This window comes from Moschus berezovskii, chromosome 17 (assembly GCF_049115385.1).
Source record: "Moschus berezovskii isolate FMDL1 chromosome 17, NW_MosBer_1.0, whole genome shotgun sequence".
NCBI lineage: Eukaryota > Metazoa > Chordata > Mammalia > Artiodactyla > Moschidae > Moschus > Moschus berezovskii.
The window spans coordinates 9709026-9724656 of record NC_142476.1 but is presented as its reverse complement, the minus strand read 5'-3'; the positions used below and the strand labels follow the sequence as shown (position 1 = coordinate 9724656).

The 15631-nt window shown below is 47.4% G+C and overlaps 1 protein-coding gene across 32 annotated transcripts in view; it reads left to right on the top strand.

Moving 5' to 3' along the window:
* Positions 1–15631, top strand: part of LOC129542117 (uncharacterized) — a 99011-nt gene that overhangs the window by 56116 nt on the left and 27264 nt on the right. For 28 of the 32 annotated variants that reach the window (XM_088844939.1, XM_088844944.1, XM_088844943.1 and 25 more), the window contains 12 exons: positions 122–152; positions 2211–2281; positions 2729–2759; positions 4818–4888; positions 5336–5366; positions 7426–7496; positions 7936–7966; positions 10026–10096; positions 10536–10566; positions 12626–12696; positions 13136–13166; positions 15225–15295. In XM_088844939.1, the coding sequence (XP_088701065.1) occupies positions 122–152; positions 2211–2281; positions 2729–2759; positions 4818–4888; positions 5336–5366; positions 7426–7496; positions 7936–7966; positions 10026–10096; positions 10536–10566; positions 12626–12696; positions 13136–13166; positions 15225–15295 (612 nt within the window). The remainder of the gene's footprint in view (positions 1–121; positions 153–2210; positions 2282–2728; positions 2760–4817; positions 4889–5335; positions 5367–7425; positions 7497–7935; positions 7967–10025; positions 10097–10535; positions 10567–12625; positions 12697–13135; positions 13167–15224; positions 15296–15631) is intronic. The other 4 variants (XM_088844947.1, XM_088844950.1, XM_088844949.1 and 1 more) reach the window with 4 other exon arrangements.

Sequence of the window (15631 nt, the reverse complement as noted above, 5' to 3'; positions counted from 1 at the left end):
GTTTAGCTCCCTGAGGGAAGAAAAATACAAACAAACAAACAAACAAACAGATAACGAACGAAAAAGTCACTGCAGAGAACACAGGATGCTGACAATCTCACACTTGTTTTCTTCTCTCTAGTCACAGGCAGCCGCAGAAGCCACCAAACCTGGTAAATATTCAGGGACCATCCCTCTGCTGAGGAACAATTTAGCTGAGAGTTGTGGGGCTCTCATGCCAGCTAGGTTTGCAGAGTCACCCTGATGCCGGATTCCTACTGTGGGTGAGGGCTGGGGCTTCTCAGAAGAGACTGATCTCAAGGACAGAGCAGTCTCTGTGTTCTGTAGTCCCTGGAAACATCCACATCTTCTAGATGATGTGAGTTTGTGTGAATCAGGGTTGGGGGCCCACATGTGAGCCCGTGTGATGGAATTCTGAAGCTGTGAGTATGTGTGTTTCCTCAGGAGGTGTTTCCCTCTTACACAGCACAAATCAACCGTGAACTCTCTAAACACTCCTCATCACCATGGCACACTGACTATCCATGACCCGATACTTTCCTCCACTCAGACTTTGCTTACAAAGCTCAAGTGAAAGTCACTCCGTTTGTCTCCAGCTCTTTGCGGCCCCCTGGACTACAGTCCGTGGATGTCTCCAGGCCAGAAAACTGGATGGGCTAGCCTTTCCATTCTCCAGGGAATCTCCCCAACCCAGGGATCGAACACGGGTCCCCGGCATTGTAGGCAGACTCTTTCCCAACTGAGCTATCAGGGAATCTATTCCACAAGCGAGTTTCGTATTGATTCTGCTCAGGTGAACGTGGCGATGAGACAAATGGCGCACCTTCTTGACCTCGTGTTGGCAAAGCCAAACGGAGTGCTGAGGGTTGATCCCAATTTGGCTCCCCTTGACCAGTGACGTGCTCCTAGAGTTAGCCACGTGATCCTCAGTCATGGGGCAAGGGGACCCGTGCATCTGTGTCCATGCCTGGAGGTACTAGCAGGTCCAGGGGTCTAGATCCTGCCCGTCATTATAAGGTGGGCACAGTGGTCACGGTACCCACGGTAGAACATGGGTGGCTTCATGCCAAGGTTGGCACAGTCATTGCCGTGCAAAGTACCTTGGGACTCACATCTGCTGGTAAACTCACAGATTCTGAGTGTTGTGTGGCATTTTGTAGAGTGTCAGTCTGTGGGGTCGCACAGAGTCGGACACGACTGAAGCGACTTAGCAGCAGCAGCAGCAGCAGCAAGTCCTGATAAGTGTTGTGGTTCCTGTCCTTGTTTAAACAGGGACACGAGCATTTTATCATCAGAGATATATGTTATTGTTTTGCGTTCCATTCTCGTAACGTTACATTGATTAAAGTTTGTAGTACACACTCAAGGGACATTGTCACAGACAGCTAACAGTGCAATGTGATAGTCAAGTGACCATGACTCTTGTGGTAAATGGAATGCATAACTGGGTCAGAGACAGTCAGGTTCACTCTAGGCTTCGTCTGCATAACGAACTGTCCCACTAAATTTATGACTTGTGTGAGTCTGAACAGCCACTGACTCAGTGGGCATGCAAACATTGTTTGGAAAATCAAGCCTGGGAAATAACATCCCACGATGATAATAACTATTTGGAAGGGTCGAACTGAATTCAATCCTCTAACAAAAGTTTGACGCTCAAGCCTGGTGCACTGGGATGAGCCAGAGGGATGATATGGGGAGGGAGGTGGGAGGCGGATTCAAGATGGGGCGCACATGTACAGCTGGGGTGGATTCCTGTCAATGTTTGGCAAGTGCAGTACAATATTGTAAAAGTAATTAGACTCCCATTAACAGAAATGGATTAAAAAAAAAACAAACTCTCAGAGACTTGGCCAGTACAATACTTGAAACATCGGACCTGAGGATGCAGTGATCTAGGTAGAAAGCCAGAAGATAGGTGTGGTTTCCCATATGCTGTCAACAGGCAGGAGGGTCATGGGTGTCTGTCATTGAAAGCTGGCATGCAGCTTAACGTTTGACTTTTCCGCACGGGTTCGGTTATCACCAGTTAAATGCAGGCACTCTCTCTCTCATTGCCTATGTGCTGGTCTCTTCCAGCAAGGAGGATGATTGAAGAGCAGCTCAGTCCATATGTACTAACCTTTCCCCTGTGCCCACCAAACAAAAAATTACTGAGATATTTGTAAGCAGCCTCACGTCTTTCCTGATGCCATTCTGTTTCCCTTTAGTGACCCGGGAAGACCAGCTGTTGGATCAGCCCCAGGCTGGGGCTGAGGACCCTCCTGTGGATACGACAACGGTAAGCTCAAATGTGATCTCTCATAAGACTGTTGCTTCCCTTCTTTGTTTTTTATTCAGCGAAATACAGTGATGCTAATCTGACTGTGTATATTGACACTTATGTATGCACTTCCTTGCTAGTGAAATATTGAAGGGAAATCTCTTATCAACACAGACCTGATTCCAAAGGACACTAAAATATACCGTCCATTACTACTGTAGGTCCTTTGCTCGGTAGAATTTTTTGGCCCCTTGAAGCAGAAAATCTTCACTGAAAGAGCCCAGCTGTTTCAACAAGGGTCCTCTCTGTTTTCTTTTGAGCCCTTGCTTTTTTTCAAAGAGTTTAGCTCCCTGAGGGAAGAAAAATACAAACAAACAAACAAACAAACAAACAGATAACGAACGAAAAAGTCACTGCAGAGAACACAGGATGCTGACAATCTCACACTTGTTTTCTTCTCTCTAGTCACAGGCAGCCGCAGAAGCCACCGAACCTGGTAAATATTCAGGGACCATCCCTCTGCTGAGGAACAATTTAGCTGAGAGTTGTGGGGCTCTCATGCCAGCTAGGTTTGCAGAGTCACCCTGATGCCGGATTCCTACTGTGGGTGAGGGCTGGGGCTTCTCAGAAGAGACTGATCTCAAGGACAGAGCAGTCTCTGTGTTCTGTAGTCCCTGGAAACATCCACATCTTCTAGATGATGTGAGTTTGTGTGAATCAGGGTTGGGGGCCCACATGTGAGCCCGTGTGATGGAATTCTGAAGCTGTGAGTATGTGTGTTTCCTCAGGAGGTGTTTCCCTCTTACACAGCACAAATCAACCGTGAACTCTCTAAACACTCCTCATCACCATGGCACACTGACTATCCATGACCCGATACTTTCCTCCACTCAGACTTTGCTTACAAAGCTCAAGTGAAAGTCACTCCGTTTGTCTCCAGCTCTTTGCGGCCCCCTGGACTACAGTCCGTGGATGTCTCCAGGCCAGAAAACTGGATGGGCTAGCCTTTCCATTCTCCAGGGAATCTCCCCAACCCAGGGATCGAACACGGGTCCCCGGCATTGTAGGCAGACTCTTTCCCAACTGAGCTATCAGGGAATCCATTCCACAAGCGAGTTTCGTATTGATTCTGCTCAGGTGAACGTGGCGATGAGACAAATGGCGCACCTTCTTGACCTCGTGTTGGCAAAGCCAAACGGAGTGCTGAGGGTTGATCCCAATTTGGCTCCCCTTGACCAGTGACGTGCTCCTAGAGTTAGCCACGTGATCCTCAGTCATGGGGCAAGGGGACCCGTGCATCTGTGTCCATGCCTGGAGGTACTAGCAGGTCCAGGGGTCTAGATCCTGCCCGTCATTATAAGGTGGGCACAGTGGTCACGGTACCCACGGTAGAACATGGGTGGCTTCATGCCAAGGTTGGCACAGTCATTGCCGTGCAAAGTACCTTGGGACTCACATCTGCTGGTAAACTCACAGATTCTGAGTGTTGTGTGGCATTTTGTAGAGTGTCAGTCTGTGGGGTCGCACAGAGTCGGACACGACTGAAGCGACTTAGCAGCAGCAGCAGCAGCAGCAAGTCCTGATAAGTGTTGTGGTTCCTGTCCTTGTTTAAACAGGGACACGAGCATTTTATCATCAGAGATATATGTTATTGTTTTGCGTTCCATTCTCGTAACGTTACATTGATTAAAGTTTGTAGTACACACTCAAGGGACATTGTCACAGACAGCTAACAGTGCAATGTGATAGTCAAGTGACCATGACTCTTGTGGTAAATGGAATGCATAACTGGGTCAGAGACAGTCAGGTTCACTCTAGGCTTCGTCTGCATAACGAACTGTCCCACTAAATTTATGACTTGTGTGAGTCTGAACAGCCACTGACTCAGTGGGCATGCAAACATTGTTTGGAAAATCAAGCCTGGGAAATAACATCCCACGATGATAATAACTATTTGGAAAGGTCGAACTGAATTCAATCCTCTAACAAAAGTTTGACGCTCAAGCCTGGTGCACTGGGATGAGCCAGAGGGATGATATGGGGAGGGAGGTGGGAGGCGGATTCAAGATGGGGCGCACATGTACAGCTGGGGTGGATTCCTGTCAATGTTTGGCAAGTGCAGTACAATATTGTAAAAGTAATTAGACTCCCATTAACAGAAATGGATTAAAAAAAAAACAAACTCTCAGAGACTTGGCCAGTACAATACTTGAAACATCGGACCTGAGGATGCAGTGATCTAGGTAGAAAGCCAGAAGATAGGTGTGGTTTCCCATATGCTGTCAACAGGCAGGAGGGTCATGGGTGTCTGTCATTGAAAGCTGGCATGCAGCTTAACGTTTGACTTTTCCGCACGGGTTCGGTTATCACCAGTTAAATGCAGGCACTCTCTCTCTCATTGCCTATGTGCTGGTCTCTTCCAGCAAGGAGGATGATTGAAGAGCAGCTCAGTCCATATGTACTAACCTTTCCCCTGTGCCCACCAAACAAAAAATTACTGAGATATTTGTAAGCAGCCTCACGTCTTTCCTGATGCCATTCTGTTTCCCTTTAGTGACCCGGGAAGACCAGCTGTTGGATCAGCCCCAGACTGGGGCTGAGGACCCTCCTGTGGATACGACAACGGTAAGCTCAAATGTGATCTCTCATAAGACTGTTGCTTCCCTTCTTTGTTTTTTATTCAGCGAAATACAGTGATGCTAATCTGACTGTGTATATTGACACTTATGTATGCACTTCCTTGCTAGTGAAATATTGAAGGGAAATCTCTTATCAACACAGACCTGATTCCAAAGGACACTAAAATATACCGTCCATTACTACTGTAGGTCCTTTGCTCGGTAGAATTTTTTGGCCCCTTGAAGCAGAAAATCTTCACTGAAAGAGCCCAGCTGTTTCAACAAGGGTCCTCTCTGTTTTCTTTTGAGCCCTTGCTTTTTTTCAAAGAGTTTAGCTCCCTGAGGGAAGAAAAATACAAACAAACAAACAAACAAACAAACAGATAACGAACGAAAAAGTCACTGCAGAGAACACAGGATGCTGACAATCTCACACTTGTTTTCTTCTCTCTAGTCACAGGCAGCCGCAGAAGCCACCGAACCTGGTAAATATTCAGGGACCATCCCTCTGCTGAGGAACAATTTAGCTGAGAGTTGTGGGGCTCTCATGCCAGCTAGGTTTGCAGAGTCACCCTGATGCCGGATTCCTACTGTGGGTGAGGGCTGGGGCTTCTCAGAAGAGACTGATCTCAAGGACAGAGCAGTCTCTGTGTTCTATAGTCCCTGGAAACATCCACATCTTCTAGATGATGTGAGTTTGTGTGAATCAGGGTTGGGGGCCCACATGTGAGCCCGTGTGATGGAATTCTGAAGCTGTGAGTATGTGTGTTTCCTCAGGAGGTGTTTCCCTCTTACACAGCACAAATCAACCGTGAACTCTCTAAACACTCCTCATCACCATGGCACACTGACTATCCATGACCCGATACTTTCCTCCACTCAGACTTTGCTTACAAAGCTCAAGTGAAAGTCACTCCGTTTGTCTCCAGCTCTTTGCGGCCCCCTGGACTACAGTCCGTGGATGTCTCCAGGCCAGAAAACTGGATGGGCTAGCCTTTCCATTCTCCAGGGAATCTCCCCAACCCAGGGATCGAACACGGGTCCCCGGCATTGTAGGCAGACTCTTTCCCAACTGAGCTTTCAGGGAATCCATTCCACAAGCGAGTTTCGTATTGATTCTGCTCAGGTGAACGTGGCGATGAGACAAATGGCGCACCTTCTTGACCTCGTGTTGGCAAAGCCAAACGGAGTGCTGAGGGTTGATCCCAATTTGGCTCCCCTTGACCAGTGACGTGCTCCTAGAGTTAGCCACGTGATCCTCAGTCATGGGGCAAGGGGACCCGTGCATCTGTGTCCATGCCTGGAGGTACTAGCAGGTCCAGGGGTCTAGATCCTGCCCGTCATTATAAGGTGGGCACAGTGGTCACGGTACCCACGGTAGAACATGGGTGGCTTCATGCCAAGGTTGGCACAGTCATTGCCGTGCAAAGTACCTTGGGACTCACATCTGCTGGTAAACTCACAGATTCTGAGTGTTGTGTGGCATTTTGTAGAGTGTCAGTCTGTGGGGTCGCACAGAGTCGGACACGACTGAAGCGACTTAGCAGCAGCAGCAGCAGCAGCAAGTCCTGATAAGTGTTGTGGTTCCTGTCCTTGTTTAAACAGGGACACAAGCATTTTATCATCAGAGATATATGTTATTGTTTTGCGTTCCATTCTCGTAACGTTACATTGATTAAAGTTTGTAGTACACACTCAAGGGACATTGTCACAGACAGCTAACAGTGCAATGTGATAGTCAAGTGACCATGACTCTTGTGGTAAATGGAATGCATAACTGGGTCAGAGACAGTCAGGTTCACTCTAGGCTTCGTCTGCATAACGAACTGTCCCACTAAATTTATGACTTGTGTGAGTCTGAACAGCCACTGACTCAGTGGGCATGCAAACATTGTTTGGAAAATCAAGCCTGGGAAATAACATCCCACGATGATAATAACTATTTGGAAAGGTCGAACTGAATTCAATCCTCTAACAAAAGTTTGACGCTCAAGCCTGGTGCACTGGGATGAGCCAGAGGGATGATATGGGGAGGGAGGTGGGAGGCGGATTCAAGATGGGGCGCACATGTACAGCTGGGGTGGATTCCTGTCAATGTTTGGCAAGTGCAGTACAATATTGTAAAAGTAATTAGACTCCCATTAACAGAAATGGATTAAAAAAAAAAACAAACTCTCAGAGACTTGGCCAGTACAATACTTGAAACATCGGACCTGAGGATGCAGTGATCTAGGTAGAAAGCCAGAAGATAGGTGTGGTTTCCCATATGCTGTCAACAGGCAGGAGGGTCATGGGTGTCTGTCATTGAAAGCTGGCATGCAGCTTAACGTTTGACTTTTCCGCACGGGTTCGGTTATCACCAGTTAAATGCAGGCACTCTCTCTCTCATTGCCTATGTGCTGGTCTCTTCCAGCAAGGAGGATGATTGAAGAGCAGCTCAGTCCATATGTACTAACCTTTCCCCTGTGCCCACCAAACAAAAAATTACTGAGATATTTGTAAGCAGCCTCACGTCTTTCCTGATGCCATTCTGTTTCCCTTTAGTGACCCGGGAAGACCAGCTGTTGGATCAGCCCCAGGCTGGGGCTGAGGACCCTCCTGTGGATACGACAACGGTAAGCTCAAATGTGATCTCTCATAAGACTGTTGCTTCCCTTCTTTGTTTTTTATTCAGCGAAATACAGTGATGCTAATCTGACTGTGTATATTGACACTTATGTATGCACTTCCTTGCTAGTGAAATATTGAAGGGAAATCTCTTATCAACACAGACCTGATTCCAAAGGACACTAAAATATACCGTCCATTACTACTGTAGGTCCTTTGCTCGGTAGAATTTTTTGGCCCCTTGAAGCAGAAAATCTTCACTGAAAGAGCCCAGCTGTTTCAACAAGGGTCCTCTCTGTTTTCTTTTGAGCCCTTGCTTTTTTTCAAAGAGTTTAGCTCCCTGAGGGAAGAAAAATACAAACAAACAAACAAACAGATAACGAACGAAAAAGTCACTGCAGAGAACACAGGATGCTGACAATCTCACACTTGTTTTCTTCTCTCTAGTCACAGGCAGCCGCAGAAGCCACCGAACCTGGTAAATATTCAGGGACCATCCCTCTGCTGAGGAACAATTTAGCTGAGAGTTGTGGGGCTCTCATGCCAGCTAGGTTTGCAGAGTCACCCTGATGCCGGATTCCTACTGTGGGTGAGGGCTGGGGCTTCTCAGAAGAGACTGATCTCAAGGACAGAGCAGTCTCTGTGTTCTATAGTCCCTGGAAACATCCACATCTTCTAGATGATGTGAGTTTGTGTGAATCAGGGTTGGGGGCCCACATGTGAGCCCGTGTGATGGAATTCTGAAGCTGTGAGTATGTGTGTTTCCTCAGGAGGTGTTTCCCTCTTACACAGCACAAATCAACCGTGAACTCTCTAAACACTCCTCATCACCATGGCACACTGACTATCCATGACCCGATACTTTCCTCCACTCAGACTTTGCTTACAAAGCTCAAGTGAAAGTCACTCCGTTTGTCTCCAGCTCTTTGCGGCCCCCTGGACTACAGTCCGTGGATGTCTCCAGGCCAGAAAACTGGATGGGCTAGCCTTTCCATTCTCCAGGGAATCTCCCCAACCCAGGGATCGAACACGGGTCCCCGGCATTGTAGGCAGACTCTTTCCCAACTGAGCTATCAGGGAATCCATTCCACAAGCGAGTTTCGTATTGATTCTGCTCAGGTGAACGTGGCGATGAGACAAATGGCGCACCTTCTTGACCTCGTGTTGGCAAAGCCAAACGGAGTGCTGAGGGTTGATCCCAATTTGGCTCCCCTTGACCAGTGACGTGCTCCTAGAGTTAGCCACGTGATCCTCAGTCATGGGGCAAGGGGACCCGTGCATCTGTGTCCATGCCTGGAGGTACTAGCAGGTCCAGGGGTCTAGATCCTGCCCGTCATTATAAGGTGGGCACAGTGGTCACGGTACCCACGGTAGAACATGGGTGGCTTCATGCCAAGGTTGGCACAGTCATTGCCGTGCAAAGTACCTTGGGACTCACATCTGCTGGTAAACTCACAGATTCTGAGTGTTGTGTGGCATTTTGTAGAGTGTCAGTCTGTGGGGTCGCACAGAGTCGGACACGACTGAAGCGACTTAGCAGCAGCAGCAGCAGCAGCAAGTCCTGATAAGTGTTGTGGTTCCTGTCCTTGTTTAAACAGGGACACAAGCATTTTATCATCAGAGATATATGTTATTGTTTTGCGTTCCATTCTCGTAACGTTACATTGATTAAAGTTTGTAGTACACACTCAAGGGACATTGTCACAGACAGCTAACAGTGCAATGTGATAGTCAAGTGACCATGACTCTTGTGGTAAATGGAATGCATAACTGGGTCAGAGACAGTCAGGTTCACTCTAGGCTTCGTCTGCATAACGAACTGTCCCACTAAATTTATGACTTGTGTGAGTCTGAACAGCCACTGACTCAGTGGGCATGCAAACATTGTTTGGAAAATCAAGCCTGGGAAATAACATCCCACGATGATAATAACTATTTGGAAAGGTCGAACTGAATTCAATCCTCTAACAAAAGTTTGACGCTCAAGCCTGGTGCACTGGGATGAGCCAGAGGGATGATATGGGGAGGGAGGTGGGAGGCGGATTCAAGATGGGGCGCACATGTACAGCTGGGGTGGATTCCTGTCAATGTTTGGCAAGTGCAGTACAATATTGTAAAAGTAATTAGACTCCCATTAACAGAAATGGATTAAAAAAAAAAACAAACTCTCAGAGACTTGGCCAGTACAATACTTGAAACATCGGACCTGAGGATGCAGTGATCTAGGTAGAAAGCCAGAAGATAGGTGTGGTTTCCCATATGCTGTCAACAGGCAGGAGGGTCATGGGTGTCTGTCATTGAAAGCTGGCATGCAGCTTAACGTTTGACTTTTCCGCACGGGTTCGGTTATCACCAGTTAAATGCAGGCACTCTCTCTCTCATTGCCTATGTGCTGGTCTCTTCCAGCAAGGAGGATGATTGAAGAGCAGCTCAGTCCATATGTACTAACCTTTCCCCTGTGCCCACCAAACAAAAAATTACTGAGATATTTGTAAGCAGCCTCACGTCTTTCCTGATGCCATTCTGTTTCCCTTTAGTGACCCGGGAAGACCAGCTGTTGGATCAGCCCCAGGCTGGGGCTGAGGACCCTCCTGTGGATACGACAACGGTAAGCTCAAATGTGATCTCTCATAAGACTGTTGCTTCCCTTCTTTGTTTTTTATTCAGCGAAATACAGTGATGCTAATCTGACTGTGTATATTGACACTTATGTATGCACTTCCTTGCTAGTGAAATATTGAAGGGAAATCTCTTATCAACACAGACCTGATTCCAAAGGACACTAAAATATACCGTCCATTACTACTGTAGGTCCTTTGCTCGGTAGAATTTTTTGGCCCCTTGAAGCAGAAAATCTTCACTGAAAGAGCCCAGCTGTTTCAACAAGGGTCCTCTCTGTTTTCTTTTGAGCCCTTGCTTTTTTTCAAAGAGTTTAGCTCCCTGAGGGAAGAAAAATACAAACAAACAAACAAACAGATAACGAACGAAAAAGTCACTGCAGAGAACACAGGATGCTGACAATCTCACACTTGTTTTCTTCTCTCTAGTCACAGGCAGCCGCAGAAGCCACCGAACCTGGTAAATATTCAGGGACCATCCCTCTGCTGAGGAACAATTTAGCTGAGAGTTGTGGGGCTCTCATGCCAGCTAGGTTTGCAGAGTCACCCTGATGCCGGATTCCTACTGTGGGTGAGGGCTGGGGCTTCTCAGAAGAGACTGATCTCAAGGACAGAGCAGTCTCTGTGTTCTATAGTCCCTGGAAACATCCACATCTTCTAGATGATGTGAGTTTGTGTGAATCAGGGTTGGGGGCCCACATGTGAGCCCGTGTGATGGAATTCTGAAGCTGTGAGTATGTGTGTTTCCTCAGGAGGTGTTTCCCTCTTACACAGCACAAATCAACCGTGAACTCTCTAAACACTCCTCATCACCATGGCACACTGACTATCCATGACCCGATACTTTCCTCCACTCAGACTTTGCTTACAAAGCTCAAGTGAAAGTCACTCCGTTTGTCTCCAGCTCTTTGCGGCCCCCTGGACTACAGTCCGTGGATGTCTCCAGGCCAGAAAACTGGATGGGCTAGCCTTTCCATTCTCCAGGGAATCTCCCCAACCCAGGGATCGAACACGGGTCCCCGGCATTGTAGGCAGACTCTTTCCCAACTGAGCTATCAGGGAATCCATTCCACAAGCGAGTTTCGTATTGATTCTGCTCAGGTGAACGTGGCGATGAGACAAATGGCGCACCTTCTTGACCTCGTGTTGGCAAAGCCAAACGGAGTGCTGAGGGTTGATCCCAATTTGGCTCCCCTTGACCAGTGACGTGCTCCTAGAGTTAGCCACGTGATCCTCAGTCATGGGGCAAGGGGACCCGTGCATCTGTGTCCATGCCTGGAGGTACTAGCAGGTCCAGGGGTCTAGATCCTGCCCGTCATTATAAGGTGGGCACAGTGGTCACGGTACCCACGGTAGAACATGGGTGGCTTCATGCCAAGGTTGGCACAGTCATTGCCGTGCAAAGTACCTTGGGACTCACATCTGCTGGTAAACTCACAGATTCTGAGTGTTGTGTGGCATTTTGTAGAGTGTCAGTCTGTGGGGTCGCACAGAGTCGGACACGACTGAAGCGACTTAGCAGCAGCAGCAGCAGCAGCAAGTCCTGATAAGTGTTGTGGTTCCTGTCCTTGTTTAAACAGGGACACAAGCATTTTATCATCAGAGATATATGTTATTGTTTTGCGTTCCATTCTCGTAACGTTACATTGATTAAAGTTTGTAGTACACACTCAAGGGACATTGTCACAGACAGCTAACAGTGCAATGTGATAGTCAAGTGACCATGACTCTTGTGGTAAATGGAATGCATAACTGGGTCAGAGACAGTCAGGTTCACTCTAGGCTTCGTCTGCATAACGAACTGTCCCACTAAATTTATGACTTGTGTGAGTCTGAACAGCCACTGACTCAGTGGGCATGCAAACATTGTTTGGAAAATCAAGCCTGGGAAATAACATCCCACGATGATAATAACTATTTGGAAAGGTCGAACTGAATTCAATCCTCTAACAAAAGTTTGACGCTCAAGCCTGGTGCACTGGGATGAGCCAGAGGGATGATATGGGGAGGGAGGTGGGAGGCAGATTCAAGATGGGGCGCACATGTACAGCTGGGGTGGATTCCTGTCAATGTTTGGCAAGTGCAGTACAATATTGTAAAAGTAATTAGACTCCCATTAACAGAAATGGAATAAAAAAAAAAACAAACTCTCAGAGACTTGGCCAGTACAATACTTGAAACATCGGACCTGAGGATGCAGTGATCTAGGTAGAAAGCCAGAAGATAGGTGTGGTTTCCCATATGCTGTCAACAGGCAGGAGGGTCATGGGTGTCTGTCATTGAAAGCTGGCATGCAGCTTAACGTTTGACTTTTCCGCACGGGTTCGGTTATCACCAGTTAAATGCAGGCACTCTCTCTCTCATTGCCTATGTGCTGGTCTCTTCCAGCAAGGAGGATGATTGAAGAGCAGCTCAGTCCATATGTACTAACCTTTCCCCTGTGCCCACCAAACAAAAAATTACTGAGATATTTGTAAGCAGCCTCACGTCTTTCCTGATGCCATTCTGTTTCCCTTTAGTGACCCGGGAAGACCAGCTGTTGGATCAGCCCCAGGCTGGGGCTGAGGACCCTCCTGTGGATACGACAACGGTAAGCTCAAATGTGATCTCTCATAAGACTGTTGCTTCCCTTCTTTGTTTTTTATTCAGCGAAATACAGTGATGCTAATCTGACTGTGTATATTGACACTTATGTATGCACTTCCTTGCTAGTGAAATATTGAAGGGAAATCTCTTATCAACACAGACCTGATTCCAAAGGACACTAAAATATACCGTCCATTACTACTGTAGGTCCTTTGCTCGGTAGAATTTTTTGGCCCCTTGAAGCAGAAAATCTTCACTGAAAGAGCCCAGCTGTTTCAACAAGGGTCCTCTCTGTTTTCTTTTGAGCCCTTGCTTTTTTTCAAAGAGTTTAGCTCCCTGAGGGAAGAAAAATACAAACAAACAAACAAACAGATAACGAACGAAAAAGTCACTGCAGAGAACACAGGATGCTGACAATCTCACACTTGTTTTCTTCTCTCTAGTCACAGGCAGCCGCAGAAGCCACCGAACCTGGTAAATATTCAGGGACCATCCCTCTGCTGAGGAACAATTTAGCTGAGAGTTGTGGGGCTCTCATGCCAGCTAGGTTTGCAGAGTCACCCTGATGCCGGATTCCTACTGTGGGTGAGGGCTGGGGCTTCTCAGAAGAGACTGATCTCAAGGACAGAGCAGTCTCTGTGTTCTATAGTCCCTGGAAACATCCACATCTTCTAGATGATGTGAGTTTGTGTGAATCAGGGTTGGGGGCCCACATGTGAGCCCGTGTGATGGAATTCTGAAGCTGTGAGTATGTGTGTTTCCTCAGGAGGTGTTTCCCTCTTACACAGCACAAATCAACCGTGAACTCTCTAAACACTCCTCATCACCATGGCACACTGACTATCCATGACCCGATACTTTCCTCCACTCAGACTTTGCTTACAAAGCTCAAGTGAAAGTCACTCCGTTTGTCTCCAGCTCTTTGCGGCCCCCTGGACTACAGTCCGTGGATGTCTCCAGGCCAGAAAACTGGATGGGCTAGCCTTTCCATTCTCCAGGGAATCTCCCCAACCCAGGGATCGAACACGGGTCCCCGGCATTGTAGGCAGACTCTTTCCCAACTGAGCTATCAGGGAATCCATTCCACAAGCGAGTTTCGTATTGATTCTGCTCAGGTGAACGTGGCGATGAGACAAATGGCGCACCTTCTTGACCTCGTGTTGGCAAAGCCAAACGGAGTGCTGAGGGTTGATCCCAATTTGGCTCCCCTTGACCAGTGACGTGCTCCTAGAGTTAGCCACGTGATCCTCAGTCATGGGGCAAGGGGACCCGTGCATCTGTGTCCATGCCTGGAGGTACTAGCAGGTCCAGGGGTCTAGATCCTGCCCGTCATTATAAGGTGGGCACAGTGGTCACGGTACCCACGGTAGAACATGGGTGGCTTCATGCCAAGGTTGGCACAGTCATTGCCGTGCAAAGTACCTTGGGACTCACATCTGCTGGTAAACTCACAGATTCTGAGTGTTGTGTGGCATTTTGTAGAGTGTCAGTCTGTGGGGTCGCACAGAGTCGGACACGACTGAAGCGACTTAGCAGCAGCAGCAGCAGCAGCAAGTCCTGATAAGTGTTGTGGTTCCTGTCCTTGTTTAAACAGGGACACAAGCATTTTATCATCAGAGATATATGTTATTGTTTTGCGTTCCATTCTCGTAACGTTACATTGATTAAAGTTTGTAGTACACACTCAAGGGACATTGTCACAGACAGCTAACAGTGCAATGTGATAGTCAAGTGACCATGACTCTTGTGGTAAATGGAATGCATAACTGGGTCAGAGACAGTCAGGTTCACTCTAGGCTTCGTCTGCATAACGAACTGTCCCACTAAATTTATGACTTGTGTGAGTCTGAACAGCCACTGACTCAGTGGGCATGCAAACATTGTTTGGAAAATCAAGCCTGGGAAATAACATCCCACGATGATAATAACTATTTGGAAAGGTCGAACTGAATTCAATCCTCTAACAAAAGTTTGACGCTCAAGCCTGGTGCACTGGGATGAGCCAGAGGGATGATATGGGGAGGGAGGTGGGAGGCGGATTCAAGATGGGGCGCACATGTACAGCTGGGGTGGATTCCTGTCAATGTTTGGCAAGTGCAGTACAATATTGTAAAAGTAATTAGACTCCCATTAACAGAAATGGATTAAAAAAAAAACAAACTCTCAGAGACTTGGCCAGTACAATACTTGAAACATCGGACCTGAGGATGCAGTGATCTAGGTAGAAAGCCAGAAGATAGGTGTGGTTTCCCATATGCTGTCAACAGGCAGGAGGGTCATGGGTGTCTGTCATTGAAAGCTGGCATGCAGCTTAACGTTTGACTTTTCCGCACGGGTTCGGTTATCACCAGTTAAATGCAGGCACTCTCTCTCTCATTGCCTATGTGCTGGTCTCTTCCAGCAAGGAGGATGATTGAAGAGCAGCTCAGTCCATATGTACTAACCTTTCCCCTGTGCCCACCAAACAAAAAATTACTGAGATATTTGTAAGCAGCCTCACGTCTTTCCTGATGCCATTCTGTTTCCCTTTAGTGACCCGGGAAGACCAGCTGTTGGATCAGCCCCAGGCTGGGGCTGAGGACCCTCCTGTGGATACGACAACGGTAAGCTCAAATGTGATCTCTCATAAGACTGTTGCTTCCCTTCTTTGTTTTTTATTCAGCGAAATACAGTGATGCTAATCTGACTGTGTATATTGACACTTATGTATGCACTTCCTTGCTAGTGAAATATTGAAGGGAAATCTCTTATCAACACAGACCTGATTCCAAAGGACACTAAAATATACCGTCCATTACTACTGTAGGTCCTTTGCTCGGTAGAATTTTTTGGCCCCTTGAAGCAGAAAATCTTCACTGAAAGAGCCCAGCTGTTTCAACAAGGGTCCTCTCTGTTTTCTTTTGAGCCCTTGCTTTTTTTCAAAGAGTTTAGCTCCCTGA